This window comes from Lycorma delicatula, chromosome 9 (genome assembly GCF_047948215.1).
Source record: "Lycorma delicatula isolate Av1 chromosome 9, ASM4794821v1, whole genome shotgun sequence".
Taxonomy (NCBI): domain Eukaryota; kingdom Metazoa; phylum Arthropoda; class Insecta; order Hemiptera; family Fulgoridae; genus Lycorma; species Lycorma delicatula.
The window spans coordinates 62,176,870-62,204,200 of record NC_134463.1 but is presented as its reverse complement, the minus strand read 5'-3'; the positions used below and the strand labels follow the sequence as shown (position 1 = coordinate 62,204,200).

The window sequence follows — 27,331 nt, the reverse complement described above, 5'->3', positions numbered from 1 at the left end:
AGTTGTAAACAAAACTTTTTGGAATGCTGTGTACAATAATAAAACATGCATGTAAGCAAGTACATTGATTGTTATTTTTATTAACACCTAAAATGCATTGAATAATTTGTGATCATCGGTATAATATTACAACTTGAAGCTATCTGAAAAGTTAATACAAATTTTGAGAATTTAAAATTGAGCTGTTAGATAGGCTGTTCATGGACATACGTAACGGGCATCCACGTGGCTAAATACAGTGTGTGTAATGAAAATAATAGTTTGTGCTGGAGAAGGTAGAGACTGCAAAACTACCGAATCTGAAAAAAAATAAACACCCATATAATAGGACAACAATAATTATCATTGTACTTTTATTTATGTACTTTTAATTTATTATAATTTTCATGTTTTTCTAGTTATAATTTATTTTTATGTAATTAGTATTAATAATTCAATAAACAAAGATTTCAAAACCAAATAATTAATTTAGGTGTATTTTTAAACTAAAAACGTTTTAACTAGTGCTTGAATATTGCATCAGTAATTACACTAAATTAGATGGACAATTACTACTGTTCAATTCTTTTTTGTACAATATTTACAATTTAGAATTTTTTTTTGTACGACTGTTTTCATTGTTGATTGTACTAAGACTTACTTAAAATTTGCTTTATATGTCCAGTTCCTGTACAAGTTCACCATCTTCTCTGTGTTCATTGGAACAGTCACTTTCACTACCACTGTCTAGATGTATGATAAATTTATCCGTCATTTCGTTGATTAGCGGTTCCATCTTCTTATACTCAGTTTCAGCTTTTTTACATGTCTGGAGTATGGTTTTCAATTATCCTAATTCATTTTTTCCTCAGCTAATTATTTAATATCTGTCATTAAAAATGTTGTATTACTACCAACATATCTTTTCAGAGACGACCATACCATCTTGACTGGATTTAAGTCAGGATGATAAGGTGGATGTTGCAGAACCTGATGCCCTTATTTATCTTTAATAGTTCAAAATAATGATCTTTAAATTTCTATGTGATTTATTCATGTCATACAATTTTGGTTTTAACATTGCTTTATTACACAGAATATTGTTCTTTTCTAACCAATTAATCATGCCACTTTTCCTATCATTTGAATTTGGAGGATTCTGTAGAAGTGAATTATGGTGTAGCGTATTATCAACCACCACTGATTGGGGGGGGGAAAACTCCAAATTAATTTTTCAGATACCCACTTCATGAAATTGTTGTAGTTGACATTGTCATGATAGTCACAGTTTTTTGAACATTGTACTCATAATAACCCCATTTCTCCTCCAGCATGGATTATGATTAGCTGATCCAGTCTTTATTAATTGGCACATTTACTCCTGCACTACTGTTATTCGAATACAATTTTGTAGTTAAATGAGACGTTAAAATATATGATTTGTCCAGATAAATAACAAAGAATAACAAAAAATTTTCTTTTTTGCAATCGGTCATTTTCATTAAATATATTCTACCCTCTTCCACTGGATGTATTCTTTCTCAATCAAAGGTTTCCTATTCTTACCAGTTTTACACGACTTAAACCCTAACTCTTTCAGGATAGTTGCTAGTGTAGTTCTAGAACCTTTAAATTAAACTCTTTTGAAGTTCTTTACGTAATTTATTTAATGTAGGCAGTTTTACATGAAACTAGTTAACTGTTCTTACAATGCCTAGTTGAAAACTGTTTTATCCACTAACTTGTTTTGAAGTTGTAATTTTTTGGTGTGCTGAATGAGCACGACTACATTTAAATTTAAGAAGATCCTGCTTTTCTTTTCGGAGTTTCTGAACTTGTGATTTTGAAATCTCACAATCTGCAGCTGTAGCGGTTCTTCCTTCACATTTTTGAATGCGTATTAAATGTTTGTCATCTTCTAATTTTTTAGTGTTTTATCATGATATTGTGTAAATTATTAACTATTTCATGTGGTGAACTATGGAGTGTTTTATTCTCATAATAAACAATGCATACAATAAATATCATCTAAATTTTTTCCATTAAATTTGTTCAGGGCTTCCAACTACCTTCCACCCAAAATCCACCTACTATCTGCCTACTCATCGCTCATTAACCGCCCACCATCCATCCACTCGCCGCCCACTACTCATCTACCCACCACTATCTGCCCACCATCCACCCACCCAATCAAAAAAATTGTAATAAATCAAATAAAAAAAGATTATTCATAAATATGCAATGTCATAAAATGATTAAATTCTGCTATTACCAAAAAAGATTCACAACACAAAAGTATAAAAAAACATATGAATTCATTAATAAACACAAAATATTTACTAACACGCCACACATTACAGAAGGAAACAACAACACCATTCATACTGGTCTTGGTCTCTGAATGAGCTTAATCTTACGAGAAAGAGTAATATAATGTGTACTGTGCCCTGCACAACGATTGTCTGCCTCGTGCAAGCAAGATTTTATTTTCATTGTACACACTGTTATACTTGCTCTGGGCTTTGTTTGGTAGGAGTAAATATGATTCATATTGACTAAGAAAATTAGTAAATCTTATTTTTCTGTTTTTATTGGTTAATGTGCAGTGTTTGCCAAAAAAATATTATTAAAAAAATAAGAATATTCTCTTGTATCAAATCTGATAGACACCAGAACTACTTTTTATATTGCATAACATAATACTTTAGCATATGAAAAAGAATCATCAGTTGTTATTATGTAAAAGGCTGAAAGTTTTGTAAAACATGTCTATTTTTACAATTTACCAGGGTGATTTTAATGATATGTGGTAGTTTGATACCTTTTCTTCACTAAATCCTATAGGAAATTCTTTAAGTATAATTTTTCTCTGAAACCTATCAACATAATGAAAAAACCTAATTTCTTAACCATTAAAGAAACCAAACTGAGACCTGTTGTAATTGATTTCTCAACCTAGAATTTTATTATCAGATTGTAAAATTTGTTACAGACTTTTTTTCTTTCCGTGGGAGGAGGAAAAATCTGCTGCCAGACGCCCAGCAGCCCATGTTACTGGGTGTGAGAGGTTTCCTGGCAAAAACTCACTAAGGGGGACTCACTAAAAAAGTTACAAACCTAATTAGAAATTGTCTTAAATTGGTTTTAAAATGCTGAGGCTTTTGTATTCCTGCATATAAAATTAAATTCCCTTTATAAATTGTATGCATCTACTCCTTCCCATATCAATTAATCCCTACCATTTCAACAGAGATTTACATTCCAGCCAAACCAATGCTAGTCAAGAAGTCAAGTTGTACAGTTATTTGTTCATTTACCTCCATTATAGGAATCTTATTTCCTATAAAGATATTGTATAGGAAATCAGATCTTTTCAGAACTTTATTTTATCTTTTTGTTTAATTACAGTATTCTCCAAACACAAACTTGATTTTTTTTCTTAGTCAAGATTTCCTTCCAGAATTTCTTTACTTATAGTTTAATCCTTTACCTTTTTTTTTTACACGACTGCCCAAAAAGTAGTGTAATGTATTTAGGGTGTATGTTTGTATGTATGTAAGTATGTTTATTCCACCGTAGCAGCTCAACGGCTGAACCGATTTAGATATAAGGCCTCACATTGGAATCCTTACGTTACCAGGAGTGTCATAGGATATATATATATATAAATCAATATATATCTGTATATATATATATAGTAGTGGAGATTTACTGGTTGAAGCACAAACTTTAATGAATTGAAATAGTGAATTGTGAATTGTGAGCCTCTATCAGTGTGTCAGTTGGGTTTGAACTGAATGAATCTAATGAATAATATTACAAAAATAGTAGAATTAAATTTACGTTATATAAAATAAAATAATATCAAATAAATTTACAAAATTTCTGTTTAATAATAATGAGCTTCCTGAAGAGGATTGCATGTGAGGCTAATGGTGACATCAATTTGTAACAAACAGGATGCCCCTGGGGCGCTGTCTTGGGAAGTGCAATGAGGTGCTCTTATAATATCTCTGCAAACAATTGTCTGATTTTCAAAACTCAGATGGGGCATTTGTTAGTAGGTTGAAGGCTTAACTTTTTCTTGTGTCAGGTATACCCTCGATCTAACAGATCACAGTTATTCGGAAATGTTGTATCTTCACAACCAGTCTTCTGATTTTCAAAATTCAAATGGGGTATTTGCTAGTATAATATAAAATCACGATGTAACCAAACCAGAACAAAAAGAGCAATTGTTTTTTCGTCAGTAGTATTTATAATTTTTAATATTTATATCTTGTGTTGCATTATCAAGATGTAAGATTTTTATGTTGTAAAAGTTCAAAATATTTATGGTTTAGAGCAAAGCAAATTACTTTTAACAAAATCTTTAACAAAAAAATCACTAAATATACAGAGAAATTTTACATGTACATATATCTGATTGTTAAACAAACAACTGTATTACTGAAATGATAAATACAAAAAAAAAATTGAAACCTATTAAAAACTGAAAAACAATACAAAAAATTAAATTATAAAACAAAGAAAAAATGTAGATACATGCAAAAAGAGATGTGTCCTAAAGGGAAATAGATCCATCCAATAATCCTTTGGATCATCTTACAAATGCTTCTAGTTTGCATTTTAATTAAAGAAATTCCCAGAAACAGTTTTGAGACCCTGTTGTACCTTTTGCCTTTAATGGGCTCAATTCTTTAAACCTAAATATCTTAATTATCTAAAATTACCTAAAATCTAAAAGATTTTTTGACCAATTTATTCAAAATTAAAATAAACTATTAATTTTACATCATTAATGCTATTCTATAGATGAGTTTGAAGTTTCAGTTCAATACATCTGAATATTCTACACACTTCTTTGCATAGTTAAATATTAAATCAACATTAATTAATGCCTTCAAAATTATTTAAATCTGTAGCAGACTTATTTATTTGTTAGCTTCATATAGCTGAATCAGTATTAATTTGTATCAATACTATTTTAACTTAAGAATGACTGATTATAAAATTTTAATTGTCAGAAATAAAAATATACATAATATGTCATATTTATAACTTACTTTTTTATAGCCTGTAAATGCATAACAATTTATTACTACCTTTTTGGTACATAATCTTGTTTAGTTCTCATTCAAAACATTACTAAATTAATGAAATAAAGCAAGTTTATTTTACTCTTGATATCCATTTCTGATGTATTTTATTGTTTCTTTACTAATTTTTTATTTATTGATTACTCTCAATTCATGTTTCATTTATTAATTGGTATGAAGGAAAATAAATCGAACTTCTGGCTCCAAGTGTTTTTGTTTGGTTCTGGTGTTTAATATTTAGTGTCTAATGTTACTATAAAAGTTGTAGTGTTTCTATCTTGTATATTATTTAACATAAAATAAATATATTTATCTGTTTATTTGAAATGTATAAAAATACAAGGACAATATAGCTCCCAAAATGACTGAAGCTTTTGTTATCAGATTAATTTTCTGATGGTCTTTCTGTTTATTGATGGTCCAAGATTATTACCGCTAAGATAATAAGAAGATTGTACTGTTGGTAATCTAAACCTGCATTTTGGGTGACAGTTAATTTAAATTAACATGGTAACTGTTTAAACTCACCGGGTTGGTGCAGTGGTGAACATGTCTTCGCAAATCAGCTGATTTCGAAGTTGAGAGTTACAACATTCAAATTCTAGTAAAGGCAGTTGCTTTTATACCAATCTGAATACTAGATCATAAATACCGGTGTTCTTTGATGGTTGGGTTTCAATTAACCACATATCTCATGAACAGTCGACTTGAGACTGTACAAGACTGCACTTCACTTACAGTCATACATATCATCCTGATTCATCTTCTGAAGTAATACCTGATGGTGATTTCTGGAGGCTAAACAGGAAAAAATAAGAAAACAGGTAAGTGTTTAAAACAGAGAAATCTGTTATAAGATTGAGATAAACTCAGAGTGGAGGAAATGCTACTGCACTCAATGGAGGAAACAGAAAGTGTTATAGCCAAATTGATGAGAAGTTATAATTCGTGTTAAAGTAGTTAAGGTATTTCCTGCAAGCTACACATACTTTCTAGGGTGATGAAGCTTTTGAGCAAACAGCAATTACTGCATTTTCAAGAAAGGTGATGAGTAGACTGCAAAAGCTACAGAAAAATCAATTGATTAAGATGGTATACATGAAAAAGGCATCATTTAAGAAATTCAGAAACCTTCATTCACTGACTTTCTTGAAGAATTGTAAGAGATCAAATAAAAAAGATTCAATAAAAAGTAACTGGTAAGAGATTAGTGAAAGGAAGCAGAAAGCTTCCTAAATAGCCTCTTCTGAAAAGTAAAGAATAATACATCAGTGTATACCATTATACTGTTAACATTTACTGTAAAAGCTAAATAAGGAAAACAGAAATAAATAAACATATGCCATAAAGCATAAAAGAGATAAAACAAAATAATATACTCTCCTCTGAACCTCAAAATTCCCCAGTAACAGTTGGCACTAAACAGTTTAATTAAAATAACCCATGGGTTGGTCTAGTAGTGAACTCATCATCGCAAATCAGCTGATTTTGAAGTGGAGAGTTCTAAGGTTCAAATCCTAGTAAAGACAGTTACTTTTATATTGATTTCAATACTAGGTCATGGGTACTGGTGTTCTTTGGTGGTTGGGTTTCAATTACCACACATCTCAGGAATGGTTGACCTGAGGCTGTTAAGACTACATTTCATTTACATTTCATACATACCATCCTCGTTCATCCTCTGAAGTAATACCTTACAGTGGTTCCGGAGGCTAAACAGAAATAGAAAGTTTAATTAACTATTAAGACATTTAAATATTTTATTTTATTCTAAGATTGCTTCATCCCAGCTTGGTAAAGCCTGAGCAAAAAATCTAAAAAAGAGTTTGATATGAAATGCTATGAAATATTAGAATGGTTGATATAATACTTAGCAAACAGTACTTGAATGGACTTGAAATTAACAAAGTGAAAGAACAATTTTGAGCAATATGATTACCTACTGGAATATGATAGTGGAGTTCTTCCTTAGTGGTATTTCATTACAGATTAACTGAAAAGCATTTTCTGATTTAATAACTGTGTTGAACAATATCTATTAACCATTCTTTAAAGAAGATATGCTGAATAGAGAAAAAAATCTGGCAAGGAGATGCATAAAGTAAACCAGAGTTATGCAACTTGTTTTCCCCTCAGCAGATTACTGCTTTGGAGAAAAATGATTAATAAGCCCTTAGCTTTAATAATTTCATCAGCTAGTATATACCAATATAAATAATATTGTTTATTTGCTACAAACATTTACAGGGTTAATAAATACTACACTTAATGCACTGTTGATAAAAGTGTTATTATATTAAGAGGAATTGAATTATGAAAAAAAGTTGTTCTATTCTTTGAATAAAATTTTGAGATATTGGATTTTTGGTAATTACATCTCTTCATCCTCTTGACCAGTTGCAAATGAACCAAACTCAGAAGTTGGTCAATTGGCTTGGAGGCTGGTATGGGCTGAGATACATTAGTTGATAAACACTTATCATCATTTACTGTTCTGAATCTCTTACAGGTAATAATTCCATCGATTATTTATTTTTTATATTAAGTATTTATAAAGTAAATTTATGCTATATATAGTTTTATATTTTTATGAAAATTAGAATAAAATATCTTTTTAAAATTGTTTCAGGTATTTAATAGCTGTGGGCCAAGATCATGTATATCCATTCTTTCCAGCTATCAGTGATACCGGAACAATACCTCCAGAAAGCTGCTTTTTTGGTTTTCTTGTCAATCTGCTAGCACTTCTATGTAATCTCTATTGCTTACATCGGATGGTAATTTTTCAATGTTATAGTTATAAAATTGCAGTTAGGTACCACTGCATTAATTCAAAAGAAAAAAATTTACTTCACGATGTGTATTTCCAAAATTTGAATCTAAATGAAAAATCAAACATTTGTTCAAACATAAATTCAATAAAATTCAGTATAATCTTTTTATATTGGATTTGTTCTGATAAAATGTGCCTCTGTTACCATAATTGTTAAGCAGTTGCTTTATCATTTGGAAGATTAATAAAATTAAGATTTAGTCACACAAATTCTGTTTTAACATGTTTTCTCGTTAATATTCTCTTTTTTGGTAATAACTAATTCTTTCTTCATAATCTTTGGATGTAATGCAATTAATTATCTGTCATTTGTCATAATTACATAAACTAGACATGCAACTATCTACCTACCTATAGTCATAGTTGAATAAAACTGCACTTTGATTCTAAAGACTTTTGAAATATTAATAAATCAATTAATTGATAGTAACTTGTCCATACATTTTTGTTTCTTGCACATGAGTGTCAGCATCATAGGATTATTCAGTACAGGATTTACCATAAAGCAAAACAAGCAGCTGCTTGAGGCCTCATTTTGATAGGGGCCTCGAAGTAAAAAATTTTGAAAAATAAAAGTAAAATTAACAAAAAATAAAGAATATATTTATAATACTTTATGTATTACTTTTATAACTTATCTATAATTGTAATTGCTATCTTCAATTATGTAAAAGCTTCATTTATATTTATAGCATAGATTATAATGACAGTATATTTTTAAATTGGTTTGTCATGTAAACCATTTTTGAAGGGGGCCTCAAAAATATCGATTTGCTTGGGGCCTCGTCCAAGGTAAATCCGGCACTGGGATTATTTAGGATAATTTGTTCACCACTGGAGTTCTCCACCTGTCATGTTCCAGTGCATTCTTTGAACCCTCATGCACTGAAAAAAGTTGAACCCTCAAGTCAACTTTTTTTTAGTCTAACTGAAAGCTGGTTTCTAAAGCTTTTCTTCAAAAGATTTTATTTCATATTAATTAAATGGAATTTTATCAATTTTAGAATATTTAGGTTTTGTTAATGTTAATGTATTTATATTTTGCTTCCATGAGGTTTTTGGTGCTTGAAGAATTTGTGTTAGTTTTAAGTCTAATATTTTTATTTAACTGTATATGTTTACTGTAACATTATTTACACTGAGTACTGTGATTTTGTGTAGTGGTTTGTTTTGCTTTGTACATTATTCTGAAAGCTATTTTATATTTCATTTTCTTCACTTTTCCATTTTGTGTTTTTGTTTTGTGTTTTGGGTGAGATTTCTATTGTGCATATTTGATATATTTGTGCGAGCTACTATAAGACATAGATATTTGAATTTTCCATGTAATCTTCTGGTGAAATGGGTGCGGTAAGCAGATATAAATCGTTTTTCTAAAAATTGAGAATTTTTGACTGGATAAAAAATATTTTAAGTATATTTGTCATTATTGAGTTTATGTAATTTTGTAATGTTATGCTCTCTCTGCTTTTATTACAAGGTGGGATCACATTCTAAAACAACAAAATAACAATTAAAAAACCCAAAACAAAGAAAATTTCATATTAAATGTACGGTTATACATTTATTAGATAATTTCATATTTATTTATATTGCACTAAAATAAAAGCAATGGTAAAAAAAAACTGTATTTGAATATGATAATAGAGATGAGTAATCAGTTATACAAATTTACTTTTAATGAGATAAGAAAATTATACACTGAAGTTTGTCTTGTTCTTTTGTGTTTCATAAGTAATAAATATATCAGAAAGTTGCATAAGTATGTAATATAAAACTTATAACCAAATGAATAATCATATTAGTCAACAGTATCTACTTACTTCATAATATTAAAATTTATGTACTTGAAATGTACGATTGTATTTTCCAATCAAAATCAAAATTAAAAACATTAAACAGATTATAAAAGGCAAAGAAAAATATTTTTAAAAACAAATTCTTTCTAATTGTCATATTACAGAGTTTAAAAATGGCCAAACTCCAATGTTTCTTAATTGATTGTCATAAATTATTAAAATCCATCTGCCTACAAAATGACAAGATAAAAGCATAAGAAAATCTATACAACATAAATTCTAATACTTCTAATTTTAACAATTTAACTAACACTAACAAATCTGGACATTAACACTTTATATCAGAAATGGACACCATTCTTAAATCATGCACAATACATTAGCAGAGTATGATTTAGTAAAATAATAACAAATTAAATTTTTAACATTGAAAAATAAATGTTTCACATTACCCAGTAAGCATTAAATAAATAAAAATCTTTTATTATCTTTAATAATAATAATAATATAGATTATGTTAGAATGGGTGATATGCTATTCCACATATTAAGGAACTGTCTTAGTATTTACCTGGATAGATTTCCCAAGGGAAACTGTAATATAACAGTTAAATGGTAAAACAGTAGGAAAACTGTGATAATTCACAATTCAGAAGGCATTAATGAAAATTATTTATGTACATACTGAACAGGATGTAGAAAATTAAAGGTTTTTTTTAATTAATACTTTTAAAAATTTATTGGTAGCAAATTTGTTTCTGTAAAACAAAATTTTTTAATTGTACTTCAAATAAATTGGTGGGAAGAATTTTTAAATGATTCGGTAATTCTTTAAGTTCTCCTATTTACATTCTAAAGAATTTTTTTAATACTTAAAACAAATACACAAATAAAAAAATGCCTGCAAAATACATTAATGTATTGATACTTGTAAAAGATACCTTTTACCATGGCAATGCAAAACGAATAGTTCTCTAAATTAAAAAAAAAACTAAATATGGTGAACAGCAGAAAGTTACCAGTAGCTTTCAAAGAAAAATAGAGAGAATATCATACTAAACATTAGCAGTTATAAAAATCTAATAGTATGTAAATTAAAACGCAGTGATTGTACAAAATCATTGCAATTTTAATTTATTTATTTTTATAGAATATAAAATTATATTGCATAAACTGGACAGATACTACATATCTACAGGGGTAAGGAAAATTTCAGGCTCTGTGTACTTCAATAAATTAAAATTTTACATATCATCTCATAGAAATAAGGCATATATTCAATGATATTAACCGCAACATACAGATTTTACATGTAACACATAAAAACCAAGATTTCAACATATTTTCGTAATGTGAAATTCACAAACCATAAAATTTAACAGAAACATTAAATGATAAAATACAACATAGAATGAGTATGTTATTTGATTATATACTTAATGGGTTTTAAACCTTTTTAAGATGAGCAAACTCCATTCAAGAAAATGATGCTAATTATCACCAGAAATTCTTTTGGAAGAAAGAATCTGATTATTTCAAAAGGGAGCTCTTAATTATTTATAATTTTAAAATTAAATAAATGATAAATTAAATTTTACAGTTGTGTACTTTTTAAATTTACTTAGCCTATAATTAAAAATGTAAACAAAAAATCAAAAAAATTATTTATAGTATACTATTTGCAAAAGTGCTATACTTGGGTAAAGCTTTTCATGCTTTACCCAAGTATAGCACTTGCAAGTATCACATGCTTCTCTTAATGAAACATTTTTTTTTAATTTTGAATTTTACTAAATATGAATTTTCAAAGCGTATTTCAGTAATTCTTCTTTTTGTTCATCATAATTCATCTGTTTAAAGTAACTTCTTGTTCTAATTCTGGTTTGTTGGTTTTGTTTAGTGCGTAATGTATTTAATCTTTGAATAACACAAACATATCAGATTAATTGTTTTTATGTACTAAAAATGTAGTTCATCTTTTATATTTACACTGCTTTAAAGTACAGTAATAGTTTTTGGCAACCTGATGAAGTACAGAGAAACTAGATCAAACCGAGAGACCCACCGGGTTGGTTTAGTGGTGAACTCGTCATCGCAAATCAGCTGATTTTGAAGTCAAGAATTCTAAGGTTCAAGGGTTCTATGGTTACTTTTATACAGATTTGAATACTAGATCGTGGCTACCAGAATTCCTTTGTGGTTGGGTTTTAATTAATCACACATCTCAGGAATGGTCAACCTCTCTCTCTCTTTTTCTGTTTAGTCTCTGGAACCACCGTAAAATGTTATTTCAGAGGATGAATGAGGATGATATGTATTAATGTAGATGAAGTGCAGACTTGTTCAGTCTCAGGTTAACCATTTCTGAGATATGAGGTTATTTGAAACCCAACCACCAAAGAACCCGGTATTCATGATCTAGTATTTAAATCCGTATAAAAGTAATTGCCTTACTACAAATGGTCAACATGAGACTGTACAAGACTACTCTTCATTTACATTCATACATATCATTTTCATTCATCCTTTGAAGTAATACCTTATGGTGGTTCCAGAGGCTAAAACAGTAAAATTAAAGACTAAACAGAGAGTGTAATAGGGAAATAATCAGGGGTTATTAACATGTTGCTTGATATATTAATTTTACTTATTTATTATATAGTGAAGAGTCCTACATAAAGACTGTTTTTTAAGGGGTTGGAAGGAAGGAAAAGGGAGTAAAATGGGGTCTCTTAGTAAACATCTAAAAAATTGTTGATTTTACAAGCTTAAAATATTGCCTGTTTCTTTTGTTCTTTATGATAAAAAATAATCAAGTTATGATGCTTTTAAATTACCTAAATTGAAGAAAATTTTCGTTTATTTTCTTTTTAATTTTAATTAGTGAATAAAAGTGAACATATCAACCAAAAAATTGTGTCATCTAATTATTTTATTTACATATTAAATATTAAAATTATTTTTAGTTCCATACTGTATTATTTTTTGTCAAAATCACTTCCAAAAAAAATGTAACCATTCTTAAGAATAGCAAGTTTCTGCACAAGGACTCCTAGAACTTTTTTTTTAATATATTATTTATTGAATTGGCTATACAATTTTGAAACAAGGAAAAATCAATTAATATTGTTGCTGCATATCTCTAGTGTAAAACATGTCATTTAAAACAATTCAACTTATCTTTTTTTTTTTAAGATCTTTGCAAATAACTTTAAAAAATATAAAACATATTTTAAACTTTTTTGCATTTTTAAGCACTAAATTCAGTATGTAATATTATTATCTATAAAATTCTTTGTTACCACTTAATTTATTAGTAATTTATCAGTTTTTTCTTTAAATTATTTTTTTCCTAATCTCATTAATTTTTTCTTTATATTTTTATCAGTGTTACTGATTATATAGAAACTTTATATGTATTTTGGTATTTTGACAGTTATTGTTATCAAATACTTAATGAAAATAAATTTAAACAGCAAGAAAAAAAGTAAATGCTGTTTAAATAAATGAAAAATTGCATTATTTTATTATATTTTGAGTACTGAGTGTGTACCCTTTAACTCATATTTTATATTACTAGGAGTAGGAGTGTAGAGAGTTTGGCATTCTTCTGATACTACCAAAGTTCTGGCTTCACTATAATCTCTTTTTCGTCTTTTTAATGTGTTCTGGTTGTTATCTGGTTGTCTCATTCTGAGCTTCTATCTAGGTTTCACTCACTTTTTCTAGCCTGATAAATCTGTCTGAGCATTCATTCCATTTCCATTATTCTGGCAAGATAACCAAACTATCTTGACTGTATATGTGCAAGTTCTACTTATTCATGTTTAACTTGAGCCAAATGGTTTAGTTCCCTGATGTTATCAGACAGTAAATATATTTCTGTGTACAGTGTATTGAAATTTTATGCTTAATAGGCTTATTTGCATATAGATTCAGTAAATACTGATATAAAAGTAGCACATGAAGGATTTAAAACCTTTCAAAAACATACAATTAAGTTAATGTGAACTTAATAATAATTTTATCCCTAAAAAACTTGAATTTCAAGTTAATAAAATAACATATTTTAGTACCTGAAAATCTGATGATAGTTTTTAAAAATTATTTTGGATTTTAATAATTACACCTAATCATGTATCTCTAAAAAAAAACTTTTTTAAATACTACAGATTTCTCAAAGATTTTCATGAGGAGGAGCAATCAGAATCTCCTGGTCTTGTTTGCACTACTCATAAATATCCTCAATCTAAATCTTAGATCTTAATTAATTTATTATTGTTAAACAAGTCCCTTACTACATGTGAATTGCAGTACATTAAATTAACCTCCAGAGAAATTTGTATTTGATATTATTTTAATACACTTTTGAATGATTAAATAACTTTTTCTTAATATCCTAACCACTCTATTTAATTTCCAAGAGAAACACCAGTTTCCTGAGAAGTTTACCTGCAAGATTTTTAGATATGATACAGAATCATATCTAAAAAAATCATACCTTTATCATTAATCTTTCTTTTCATTAAAACTGTTTTATTAATCACACATCATTTACTCACAAATTCTCAAAACTAATCCGACAGTTATTAAAATGCATATTTTTTAGATTTAATTGCTTTTTAGGTATTTACATTTTTTTATCTTAAGTGTATTAGTTTAAAATAGTTGAAGGGTACAGATGTTTTGTGTTAAATTTGCATCAAGCATATAAATAGAATAATTGAAATATAACAGATGTAATTTATGTTTTATATAAATATGAATTTTCAGTTAAAATATATCCTAATCTCAAAACTGTTTGTCATTGATTGATTATTTTATTTTATTTTGTGATGGTTAAAATATACCGGTAGATGCTAAACAAAGTGTACAGTTTGTTCATTGAATATGAAAGAGTAGAGTTAATCTATATTTAAATTTAAAAAAAATTAAATATAGATTAACTCTACTCTTTAAATTCTATTTAAATTTCTTTAAATCTATATTTAATGGTAATGTATATTTGCCGATAACCTTTCAGTATTGATAAAATTTACAACATTTTAAAAATATTTTATTGGTTCTTTACTGTTTTGAACTTCATCAGTTGGTCCAAAGTGACAAAGTGGGATCAGTAAATATAGGTATTTTTTAGCAGAAATTTTTTTTTTTATGGATGTGTACCAGTTTTCATGTAATCCTACACATCGTCAGCAGAATTTTCAAACTGATAACTGAACTTTGAATATATATTATGGATTCTTCTGCCTTTTATTCTTAAAATCATCCCTTTCTTACTGGATTTCAGTGTCACTTCTACTTCTTCAACTATTTCTTTGTTAGAATCTTGTCTTAGTTCTTTAGAATCAGAAAATTAATCCCTATTCAGCATCTTTTGTTCAATTCTTCCTCTATTTAAGTAATCATTATCTTCTTAACAAATTGACAAATATCTTCCCACAATTTCATCATCTATTTGTTATTTACTATTTAAAAAATTCACTTTATTCAATGAAGATATTTTAGTAAAGACAGAAATACCAACTGTGAGAAAATTTTGCAAGTAGATATTAATATTAAATTTTAGCTTTGCCTATTAAATTTTACATAGTATTTGCATCTTGGTCTCTTATATATAAAGAGTTCAATGAAAAATTAACTTCCGATTGTCACTTCATTCTAAATACAACTGAATACTAAAAGCAGATAAAGATATATTGATAAAGATTCAAACAGAAATAATAAAAATGAAATTTTGTGTTTAACAGGAGATAAATATTAAAAAACACGACTGCCGAAAAAAAACATTGCTGACAAACATTGCTCTTTTGTTCTGGTTTGGTACTATCGTGATTTTGAACGCAAATGAATGTTAAAATATATGAAAACTGGTTGGGCGGAAAACGATTTAAGCTCTCAAATAAACCTAAGATGGGCGATGCAAACCAATTTTGAAACTGCACAAACATAAGGGGGTTGAACTTAGTAGTACATTGAGTTATTCTAATCATGAAAGAGTGGGGAGTCAAATTTTAGAATGCGGTATATCAAAAATTAAATTATGCTAAATTTGGTTGTTTACATTTTTTTTTTTTTTATTTTTTAGTTTGCAATTCTCCAATATTTCTAATTTCAATTTTTTAAAGTAGCTCAAAAATTTCTTGTAATTAAAGATAAATCAGAATTTCTTAACACGTTCAGTGCTGAGCACTTGCAGGCGCGTAGTCTATGCAAACATGTATCTGCTGACCACGCACATACGCGTGGTTGTGCAAGAGCCTATCTCTACTATTCACCATGTTACTTTGATTCCCCCTCCTGTTGTATCATATGTTAGCGCATCAGAAAGGTTTATATTTTATTTAGTGAAGTTAGTTTGTAGTTACACTGAACCGGTTTTATTTTTTGGTGGAATTTTAAATTTGCGTGAACTTTCATCACTTTTGAAAGAGGATAGATTTATTTTAAAAATTATTTATATTTCAGTTAGTATTGATTGATTAGACAATTTTGGTTTCTTTTATTTTATAAATTATATATTGGTACTGTTATTTTCAATTTAAATTAATATTTGGCGATTATTTTATATAATTTATAATAAAATGTACGTTGCATAAATATTTTTAATTTTACGTTAAAATAAACACTGTATTATTTCATTAGGTTTTTAAACATAAACAGTATAGTTACTTTACTTGTTTATCAGGTATATCTAAAACGTTCAGAGGAATTTACGTAAAAAACAATTTTCAGGTCGTAAACAAGTCAGTTGATAGATGAAATTTGATGAAAATAAACTGTAAATTAATCTAACCGATACAAAAGTAAAATAAAAAATTCTAAAGATTTATTACACGTAAATTTAACAACGACGTTTTATAAGTAAAATCCACAAACTTAGTTCCTTTTTTCATAAAACGAAGAATAAATTATTTTTATTAATTAAAAGATTAGAAAATTTGTTAAAATAAATTGCCAGCAAATGAATAGGTTAAACAAGGATTTTACACGGATTTGAATACTAGATCATGGATACCGGTGTTCTTTGGTGGTTGGGTTTCAATTAACTACACATCTCAGGAATGGTCGAACTGAGAACGTACAAGACTACACTTCATTTACACTCATACATATCCATCCTCATTCATCCTCTGAATTATTATCTAGACGGTAGTTACCGGAGGCTAAACAGGAAAAAAGAGGTAAACAAGGAAGTATTGTGATCGCGAAAAATTTCGGTTTTCAGATTTCAACGGAAATATCCATTTTGACTATCCCTGAATCCATTTTGACTATTTCGGTGAGACGGCTACTAATACGCTGCTAATACATGCTGCTGCTAATACATACGTATGTATGTATTAGCATAACTCAAAAATAATTGACCGTAGGGTGTTGAAATTTTGGATCGATAGAGCTCTTCAACTATATATTATAAAAGGTTTATTATTTTCATTGGTTCGAGTTATAACTACATAATATTTTAATTAATGAAATATTTGGATCTTACAAGGGGAAGGCACATCGGTTAGAATCCGACTTCATCTCCTTTTTTTTTTTTTAACTTTTTTTTTAAAATTTAAATATATTTATTTATTAATAATTATTAACCTCTGATCGCAGAAAAAATTTACCATAAGTAATAATTCAATAATAACCATAAAAATAAATAAAAAAATGAAAAAATATCAGCAGTTATTAATGAAATAAAATTTTATGTAATTTTCATTTAAAAAAAAATGTGTATATGTAATTTAATAGGCGTACAAGGAAGTCATGTGGTGTCCACATCAGATTTTTCCATTCATTATATTTTTTTACCCGTCGTTGTATGAATTTTTAGAACGAATAAAAGAAAAATGTCGAGAAGAAATAACTTTATTAATTGGTTAACAAAACCTGTGAGACTCTTTAATAATAGACAAAATAGATTAAGTAAACAATTTAAAGAAATATGCCTAGATACTGATGGGGATATGTTTAATTTAATTCAAGAAATATCTGAGAAAGACACCGTCATAAAGAGGTTAAAAACAGAAATTCTTGAATTAAATCGAATTCAAGATTCAAATACGGATATTGTAAAATATTTAAATGAAAAAAATCGTCGGTTCCAAGAAGAGATAAAAATATTAAAAACTGAATTATGCGAGGCCAATGAAAAGTACGTTCTACAGGAAAATGTAATCAAAGATATGAAACACGAGTTGACTGTCAGTTCTAACAGATTATCTACAGTAGGGGTAGCAATCGTCAATTATAAATCTGAAATTGCAAATTTAAATGCCCAAAGAATTTCAGATAAAAAAAGAATCGAAGAATTAAGTGTAATCGAAAAAGATTATAAAGTTTTTTTTGAATCTCATAAAGACTGTGATGAAATGAAGGCTGCACTAGAAAGTTTCGATAAATTATACGAAAAACAAGAATACAATAATGCATTTTTAAGAAAAGAAAATGAAAATCTGAAACAAGATCAACAGTTGCAACATTCAGAGTTTATTAGGGCAAATAACAAAATGAAAATTCATTATGAAAAACAGCTGGCTGCGTTTAAGGAGGAAATTGTAACAGCTTTTGCAAAACAAGATTACCTTGATATCAAGTATGAATGTGAATTAAAAAAAAAGCTGGAAAAGATAAAAGAAGATTATATAATTATTTATAATAAACATAAAAAATGCCTTGAACGAAAATGCGAAGAATCTAAATTTAAAAAATTATACTTAAAACATTTAAAGAAGTGTGATCTAATTGTACGCGAACGTGAAGCTTTTACGGTCGATAGACAGTTAAAACTTGATGAAGATATGTTGGAAGAGCAGAAGAATGATGAAGATAAAATGACCTCAATAAGTGATTTAATTCGAAGGTGTGAAGATTTCTAAAGGATTGTTTTCAAAATACAGATATTTGTGGTGTCCAGATATCATTGGAGTCAAAACGGAATAACAGCAAAGAATCGCATTCTGTTAGACAGCATCTTTCATATTGTGACTATAACGCCCACCTTCCACCATTTTACGAATTTGAAATTCCACCGCAGGAATCGAGCCACTAAACAGATCTTCTTCATTATCATGCTTGACAGAACGTATTGATACTACCCAGATGACTCGAGACAGTCGCTCATTAACTGGAATCGGGAAAATATTCCCGAATATTTTTCCGAAATAACTCATCAAATAACTCTTCCGGGAGAACCGAAGAGGTATTTGATGATATTACTTCTCAGAATGAATCTTCGTTAGAATCGACAAGAAGGAATTGAAGTTTCCATATCCAAACGGGCAAGAACGAAGAAGATAATGTATCCTAAAATGTAACCATTCGAAATTGTTTATTATTTTAAATTAACAGTGGAATATATATGACATAATAAAAAAAAATCACCGTAATAGATCTTCAATATTACATCTTGAAATGTTTGAAAATTTTAGATAAAACTAAAATTTATCGTAATAAATTGATTTTCTACAAGACGTTTTAAACTATTTTAGATTTTTACTTAAGTATATAAATTATATTATTATTGTGTATAATGAACGTGTATATATAATTATATACATTCCTCTTTCCAGGATTGTATATAATTTAAGTTAAAATTGGGAATTTTAATTTAAATTTAAATTTTAGACGTTTCACGATTGTAGTACAGTCTATTTAAATTGTTCTATTATAATTTCTTGGTGTTAAATTAAAATTTTTTTGTTTGACGTTTAATTAATTGTAATGTCTTTTTTTTCAAGTATTACTTTAAGATTCTAATTGTTAAAAGATGAATAGGTTTTATTCAATATCTTTTGACAATTATTTATTTACAATGTTTACTTGATCTACAAATATATAAAAAAAAAGAAAAAAAAATTGTGCCCTGTAATAAATTAAATCATTTCTTTTATAATATTTACAAAAAAAAAAAAAAAAAAAAAAAAAAAACAACTTAAAAGATAACAAAAAAATTGTTTATAAGGAACAAAAATTCCGTATTTATTATTAACTAATTATTCAAAATTGAATTCCTCCAACAAACAACTTTCTTTTCTTAGGGTGAGCCCAAAAGCGAATTCAAGTGACTGTTGTTTAAAATTTCAATAACTTCAATATACAAGGATAAATACACTTTGTTCAACAACTTTGTACTTTCTGCCCGTCAAAATAAATAAGATTGGTAGGCATTATAAATTAGTGTTGATGAAAAAAAGGTAGATGGAAATCTAAGTTGCTATATCAAACTTAAGTTATTCTGATTAATTATAGCATTAACTTCTGCGGAGTAACTTACTATGCTATTTGCAGTATTACTTACTATGGACAATAAGTTGTACTTACTTCCACGATGGTATGTACAGCTATTTCACTAAACAAGAGATAAATATCAAACATTAAAGAACACGATTGCGAAAAAACATTGCTCTTTAATACAGGATAATTACTATATAGGATAATTAAACAGCGTGCGAGTGACAATTTTGTATGTTGTATCAACTTCCGGTAAAAAGGATTCCAACGCGGGATCATACATCTAATTGGTTCAGCCGTTCAGCTGGTACGGTGGAACAAATATACATCGTAAATACATTACACTCTTTTTTAGGCAGTTTTGTAATAAGTGATATGGATAGGCTGGTTAGGATGACCGGTCTTAACTTAACTGAACAGTTCTGGTTGAGTTCTTGCTGCTGCATTGTTTAAACACCATTAGCTTTAGCTATTATCGTGAAAACGACAAATGTCTTTCGGTTACAGTATTCTTTTGGTCATTTTACTGTTATTGAATTAACATTAGAACTGAAGAGAAATGTTAATTCAAAACATTGAATTTTGTTTAGCATTTTATAATGGAGTACAACACACAATTCTGGCGAATGCAGTTGTTTCTTATACGCTCTGATCTGTAAGTTTTTATTATTTTTATTTTTTCGGTTATTTCTGGTTAAGTTTGGTTTCCTCATTCGTTTGGGGTTTCGTCGTTGTTTGTGTTTTTTAGTTAGTTTGTATTGTTTTTAGTTTGTTTAGTTTGGTTGCTCAGATAGCCTAGGCTATCTAGGTTATTTGTTTATGGGTGATTGTTACTAGTTAAATATTTTAGGGAATTTCTTTTCAGGGTTTTATCGTTGTTTGTTCTTCGGTTTTAAGTGATTTGTTCGTCGAATTTATACTTTATTTTAGTTAGTTGTAGTTTATTAATTTCGTTGTTTTCGTTAGTTACAACCTAGCAACGGTGGCCATCTTTGATAATTTGGTTGTTTCATTTATTTTATTTACGTTAAGGTGTGTTTTGATTGGTTGTTCTGTTTTGTTTAGAGTATTTTTTTTTAATGTTTAGACATTTAGTTTGTAGTGTTTTATTTATCTTGGCATAAGTAATGAATCCGAGTCGGAGGGAGGATCACGATCTCCGGGATATCTCTGGAGAAAGGCAGCGCTAACGAAGAAAACAAAAAACAAAATGCGCGAATCTAAAGAGCAAGCTGAGCACAATAGAAAGTGCAGAAGAACGGAATGCGAAATGCGTCAGAAGGAGAGGGAAGCTACAAAAGAGAGGTTACGGCGAAATGAGATAAGGTAGCTCTCAGGCCCCAAAGGGTTCGGATTAGATTCGGAATCAGAGGTTCTGCTACTAGTTGAACCAAGCAGGTCCTTTCGCCGACGGTGGCAGAAGCAGTGACGCTGAAGGATTACAGGCGCGACTTACATCTTCTGATGTTGTCTCAAGTGATGTCATTATGAAGTGATTGAGATGTTTAATAGCCTTTGCGTCGAAGTAGAGAGTTCGTAGAGGACTACAAAAAGGTTAGAAGAAAAAGCACGGCATACCTTCTGTCTCGGGTTCGGAGGCTGCGGTTCTTGTACCTGCTGCTAACAGTCAAGTGGGTCGACAGACTGCAAGGATATATTGAAGGCTTCAGGACGGGTATGGGTGAGCGACAGCAGTCCGATTTGTTGCCGGCTGGGGGTTAATTGTGGCCTCTGGGGTTGTGAAAGCGTTGAAACCAAAGGTTATGCTTATTGATAACCCTGATGGAGTAACCGCCTCATCCTTTAAGGGTGAGGTGGTGAAAAATGTGGTGGCTAGTAAGAAAGGTTTACGGATTGTCAGCGTGCGGGATAACTCGAAGGGTGTAAGCATTGTGACTAATGGCAGGGAAACAGAGCGTGGAATAAGGAGCAATGAGGATATAAACAAATATTCGATCATTATTGTTGCAACGAAAACCCTGCGGCCAAGTCCCGTGGAACATTGGAGAAGAAGGGTTCGTGGGTGCCGTAAGGGTACAAAACACGGATTATTCAGCGGAGGACTTTCCCACTTTGTTCAAGGTGGTGTTTTGTGCCGGACGTAGAGACAGAATTATGTTCATTATAAAGCTTGTCGCACTCAATTGAGTGCGACAAGCTTTTTTATACGATGTTTTTTGGAAAAGGGTAGGTTGTTTATTGATTACCAGTCATATAGCACAAAGGATTATTTACGTCAGCAGGTGTTTCCGGTGTTTGGGGTTCAGCTACGTGGCAAAATCGTGTAAAGAAAGCAAATAGCTTTGCTCCCACTGTGACAATGAAGGACATTATGTTAAGAACTGTCAGGTTAAAAAGGCCCTCTTACCTGCGCAAACTGTAATCGTGCTCGAAAGCCATCTAACTACGGTTGTAAAACAGAAGAATACAAGGCGTAAAAGCGTGCACGGGACATTGAGTGGTGGTAGGATTGATATTTTAGAGCTATTGTAGGGCTAGTAATGTCTTTGCTTTTGTTAGGGTTTTCTGCTATGGTTTATTGTAATTCTGTTTTTAGTTATTGTGCCGGTTTTTGAGGTTTGTTTTATTTTGTTTTTATGTATATTGATTTATTAGTTTCAGGCTTTGATGTCTTTGGTTTTGCTTTTATTTTTGTTGGGTGTTTGGTTTTGTTTTTGTGTTATATATTCTCCCGGTTATTGTGGTTTAACGTTATTGTTCAGTTTGGAAATGTATTATATGTTTTCATTTAATGTTTAATTTTGGTCGGAGTTTAACAGATTAGAGAAGTAGGAGTTTTATACGTTTTGATATGTTTGTTTTTAATATTTAATTTTTGCTTAGTGTTGAATTTGTTGTTTTACGTTTTGTGTTCATGGGGTTTTGTTCTCAGATTAGCGTTTAGGGTTTGTGTGTTTTCTTTGGCGTTTCGTTGGGTTTGTTTTATTTTTATTAGTCTTAGGTGTACTTTAGGTCTGTTTCAAGTTTATTTATTTTATTGATTACCTTTGGTCTAGTTTTTCTTTGTTTCGTGTTTTGCCTTTTGTTGATGTTTTGTTTAGTTTACAATTTTGAATTTGTTGTTTATCGTTTATTTTATGTTTTCAGATTTCGAAATAGTTAGGAGCCTGTTTTCCGTGTCAGGCTCACCCTCGCCTGGTTAGGGTTGTAAGTCAGTTTATTCAGATGGTCCTGTTTAGGATCTATTAACATCATTGTGGCTTGGATCCGCGTTAGGCGTGGTACACCGATGGGAATGTCGCTTGTGGCATTCACTTTTGAAGATGACCTCCGATAAAGCCCCTAAGGGCTAGTTATGGAGGGGGCGGTGTGACGGCCGGATTCGTCACATGGAGGGTGTATTCCCTCCGGGGTCAAGATAGCATTTTATATGTAAAAAACCTTATATTTTTTAAATTTAAATGAAGGAAAACTAATAATAGTTACTATTATTATTGATAATAATAATTCAGAGATTTATATTTTATGATTATGAGATTTATAAGAGTTTCAATTAATAAGAACTACCATCCGATACGATCGAAGAACTTAATTTAAATTGGTATAAATATAATTATTATTATAATTTTCTGATTACGTTTTATTTGTGATCACTAAATCTATGGATACAGTTTTATGTAAGAATATCCTTTCACATTAATTTCTAGTAACATTTTTAGCTTTGTAAATAGTACATTCGGATGCTTTGCAGCATTGAGTAAGGTCCATTTCTGAGTATATCAGTTAATTTTGGTTCCATCGTATTTGTATTTTACTAGCAAATAACCCATTTGAATTTTGAAAATTGGAAGATCGATTGCGAAGATATAACATTTTCGAAGAACCGAGATAGAGAGTGTACCTTTGTTTTTTTTAACTTTCTTCCCTTCAAGGCCCGGCCCACGATCCCGTATAACACGGCTTTTGAGGTTGCCAGTTGCTTCTTCTTCCCTGGGAGGCCATGCCAGACACGGCTATGCCGTTCCTGACAGCAACCCCCAGTGGCTGGGTCTTTTGTCTTTTAATTAGCGTCTGCCTCTAATGCGGGGGCCCCAGACCGGGTCTCTGTCTTTCTTTTCTCCACCTAAGGACCCCAGGAGCCCTTAAAGGTCGCCGGAGCAAGGTGGGAGGCCAGAGAATGCCACCTCTCCTGAACGGGGCTGTCCTCCCTGCCCTAACACTAACACCTCTCACCAATCTTCCACTTCTTTCAGCGTCTTCTTTCGGATGGTGTTCCCTATTACCGTATTGACTATTGACCAGTTCCGCTCATCCTTGAAGCATTACCTCCACTATATTATCTGCGGTAACGTCTCCCAACCGCGTCCGCATCACCATCCTGTCTTCCTCTCTCCTTTGGCACTGGAAGACAGTATGTTCTGCGGTAACTCGCTCTCTACACTACTGGCAGCTTTCAGACGATCGTCTCCTTCTGCCGTATAGATAGCTTAAAGCTAACTATGTACCTAAAGCTTAATTAAAGCTACCATGCCCCGATAAAAATTGGGTTAGCTCAAACGTGAGTTTCCCGTACTCACGTCTGAGCCAAGGCCTTGATATCTGGTATTAATTTCTTCGTCCAGAGACCCACCTCTGATCCAGTCCATCTCTCCTGCCAGCGCTCTGTTGTCTCCTTCCTGACTATGCTCTTCTCTTCTCTCCTGACTATCCCTTCTCTTCTTCGCACCTGTTCTTCCGCCAAGAGCTCCATAGGGGGGAGCGAGGCAGTCATCAGAACTGCTTCTATAGAGACCATCTGGTAAGCCCTAGCAACTGATATTATAAGAGCACCTCACAAAACAGCGTCCCAGGGGCATCTCGTTTGTTACCTGTTGATGATAATGATTGGTCTAGCCTCAAGAGAGGTGCTCGCATCACCTCGCCACTCTAGCCTTACATGCAGTTCCCACAGACACATTATTATTAAATTATTAAACAGAAATTTTTAAAATTATTTAATATTATTTTATTTAATGTAAATTTAATTCTATTAATTTTGTAATGTTATTCATTAGATTGATTCAAATCATTCAATTCAAACCCAGTTCTCAGTTCAAATTTCATTAAATCAGTTTGGCCGTTGAGCTGCTGCAGTGGAACATACATCCTAAAAACATTACACTGCTTTTTGGGCAGTCATGTAATAAAAACTTTACAGGTTGGTGATAGGGATTAAATGTGTTATTTTTGGAAAACATTTAAAGTTAAAACATTTAAAACATTTTTTGTAAATGTGCACTCTAGGTAAAGGAAATAAGGAAATGTTTGCCACTTTAAACATTTTTTTTTTAGTGAACTCAGTACTACACATCTCTTCCATATCTATGGATTATACGAGTACTACGTAGCAAGGAATTTATATTCAAAATATGGACAGTAAATATTTTACTATAAAATCAAATTGGAAGGTAAATGTATTTAAATAGGTAAAAAAACACCCATTTATAAATATATCAGAAAAAAGCAAACTTTTTCTTTAGGTATATTATTATAATTTCATTATTTTAATGTAGTATATATACTTTAATTTATAAATTTATTACAGAATAGAAAATAAAATTATTTTTTATCTGTTTCAGTGGCTTTTGCAGTATGGTTGAGAGGAAAGCAACTGAGGGAGTTAAATTCTGTGTCTCCAGGTGTTGGACCGGGTTCAATTGGAAATAATATTTCTTGTATCATTGGTTACTTATCATGTTTTGGATTATATATTGTTGCTAACTGCCAAGAATTAAATGCATTATTATTGCATATAGTGGGAGCATTTCTTACATTTTGGGCAGCATTCCTTTACTCAGTTTTGCAGGTTAATGTTTAACATAAATTTATATTTTTTAATGCATATTTTTTGTCATGAATAACAATATTATTTATATTTATGGCAATCCATTTTCAATTAAATTGAATTGAAATTCCAATAATTTTGTTTCTTTTTTTCATTATTTTAAAATAATAAAATTCACTATTAAACAGATCCTAATATATATATATATATATATATATATATTATATAAATATTTTGTCATTTAAATAATATAAATATATTTTTTCTTTCTAAAATTTGAGGTATTTAAATGTAGCTGCCCCGACTGCCAAAATGTCTTATTTTTGTCTTAATCATAATTTACTGGCTATACAAAAGTCATAGAAAGCAAAAGCCATGGATAAAAGTAGTTTACTCTGCAAATGAGCATGAGAAAACCTTAAATTATTTTAAGACAGTGACAAAATTTAATAACGTTTAATTATTACATTGTCTTAAAAGTAAAGAATAGAATTAAAAGTAACAAAAAGGTTTTTTTAAGCAGTAGCTGAGATGTTTTTCTTGTCAAATTTGTCATTGTTAGTTATGAACTAGGGTAAATTTCAAATTTTGTAAATGGTTATTTTAACCCTATCAGGTGTTTCATAAATTTATATAAATTACTTCAGTATAAGGTGGAGCATATCAAAATTATGATGTAGAATACAACATACTTTATGAAATAATAGTCAAAAACAGTGTAGCAGAATGCTTATTGATCCTTGTTAAGAAAGAATTGTTTTATTATCTATTAAAAATGTCAATAAAAACTGACAAGTAAAAAATACTGTATTGTCATGGAAATTATCAGTCACAAGAGAGTTGTGAAAAACTTTCTTTTGTAGTTTATACTTCGAACACACCAGGTTAATTCATGGATTATTCCTTTATTGATGCTCTAATATTCCCTTTATGGTGGTTTTGGATATATTTTTATTGTTTAAAATTCAGCTAGGTATGGAGGTTCTTTTCAGGTATTCAGATATACAATCACTTATACCTCTACCTGAGTTATGTTAAATATTTTTTAAATGTATACTTATATGAGTTTTTATATTTATTTATTTTAAATATATTTTATTTTTCAATATATTGTTTTTCAAGAATAATATTTGCATTTAAATTTATTATTATCACAAAAAATAAATATCCTAAAGGTAGTTATACGAGAGGTGGATCAAAAAGTAAGTTAAACCCATACCATGTTCTTGAACTGAAAGGGATATTATAATGTCTTGTGTTGGCAGGATTGGTTGCATTGACGACAGGTGACAAACGCATGAATGAAATGATCTTGAGTAACAACGTCATTAAAATTAGAGAGATTGCAAATGAACTTAAGATCAGTTGTGGTAGTGTGTTTACGATTATTCATGATCAGCTTGATTACCATAAAATGTGTGAACGATGGGTGCCACATCTGTTGACCGATAACCACAAACATCAATGTTTTGCATCCACTGTTTTTTTTCTTCAATGTTATCCCAGGACTGGTCCACAGTTTGTGTAACAAATCATCACAGGGGATGAGAGCTGGGTGCTTCATTATACTCCTGAGACTAAACAAGCATCATATGAATGGATACATAAAAATT

The 27,331-nt window shown here is 29.9% G+C and overlaps 1 protein-coding gene across 1 annotated transcript in view; it reads left to right on the top strand.

Moving 5' to 3' along the window:
- LOC142330205 (DNA damage-regulated autophagy modulator protein 1-like) overlaps positions 1-27,331 on the top strand; it is a 59,135-nt gene that overhangs the window by 19,701 nt on the left and 12,103 nt on the right. Inside the window, exons 2-3 of the mRNA XM_075375335.1 lie at positions 7,708-7,829; positions 25,513-25,739. Coding sequence (XP_075231450.1) covers positions 7,708-7,829; positions 25,513-25,739 — 349 coding nt within the window. The remainder of the gene's footprint in view (positions 1-7,707; positions 7,830-25,512; positions 25,740-27,331) is intronic.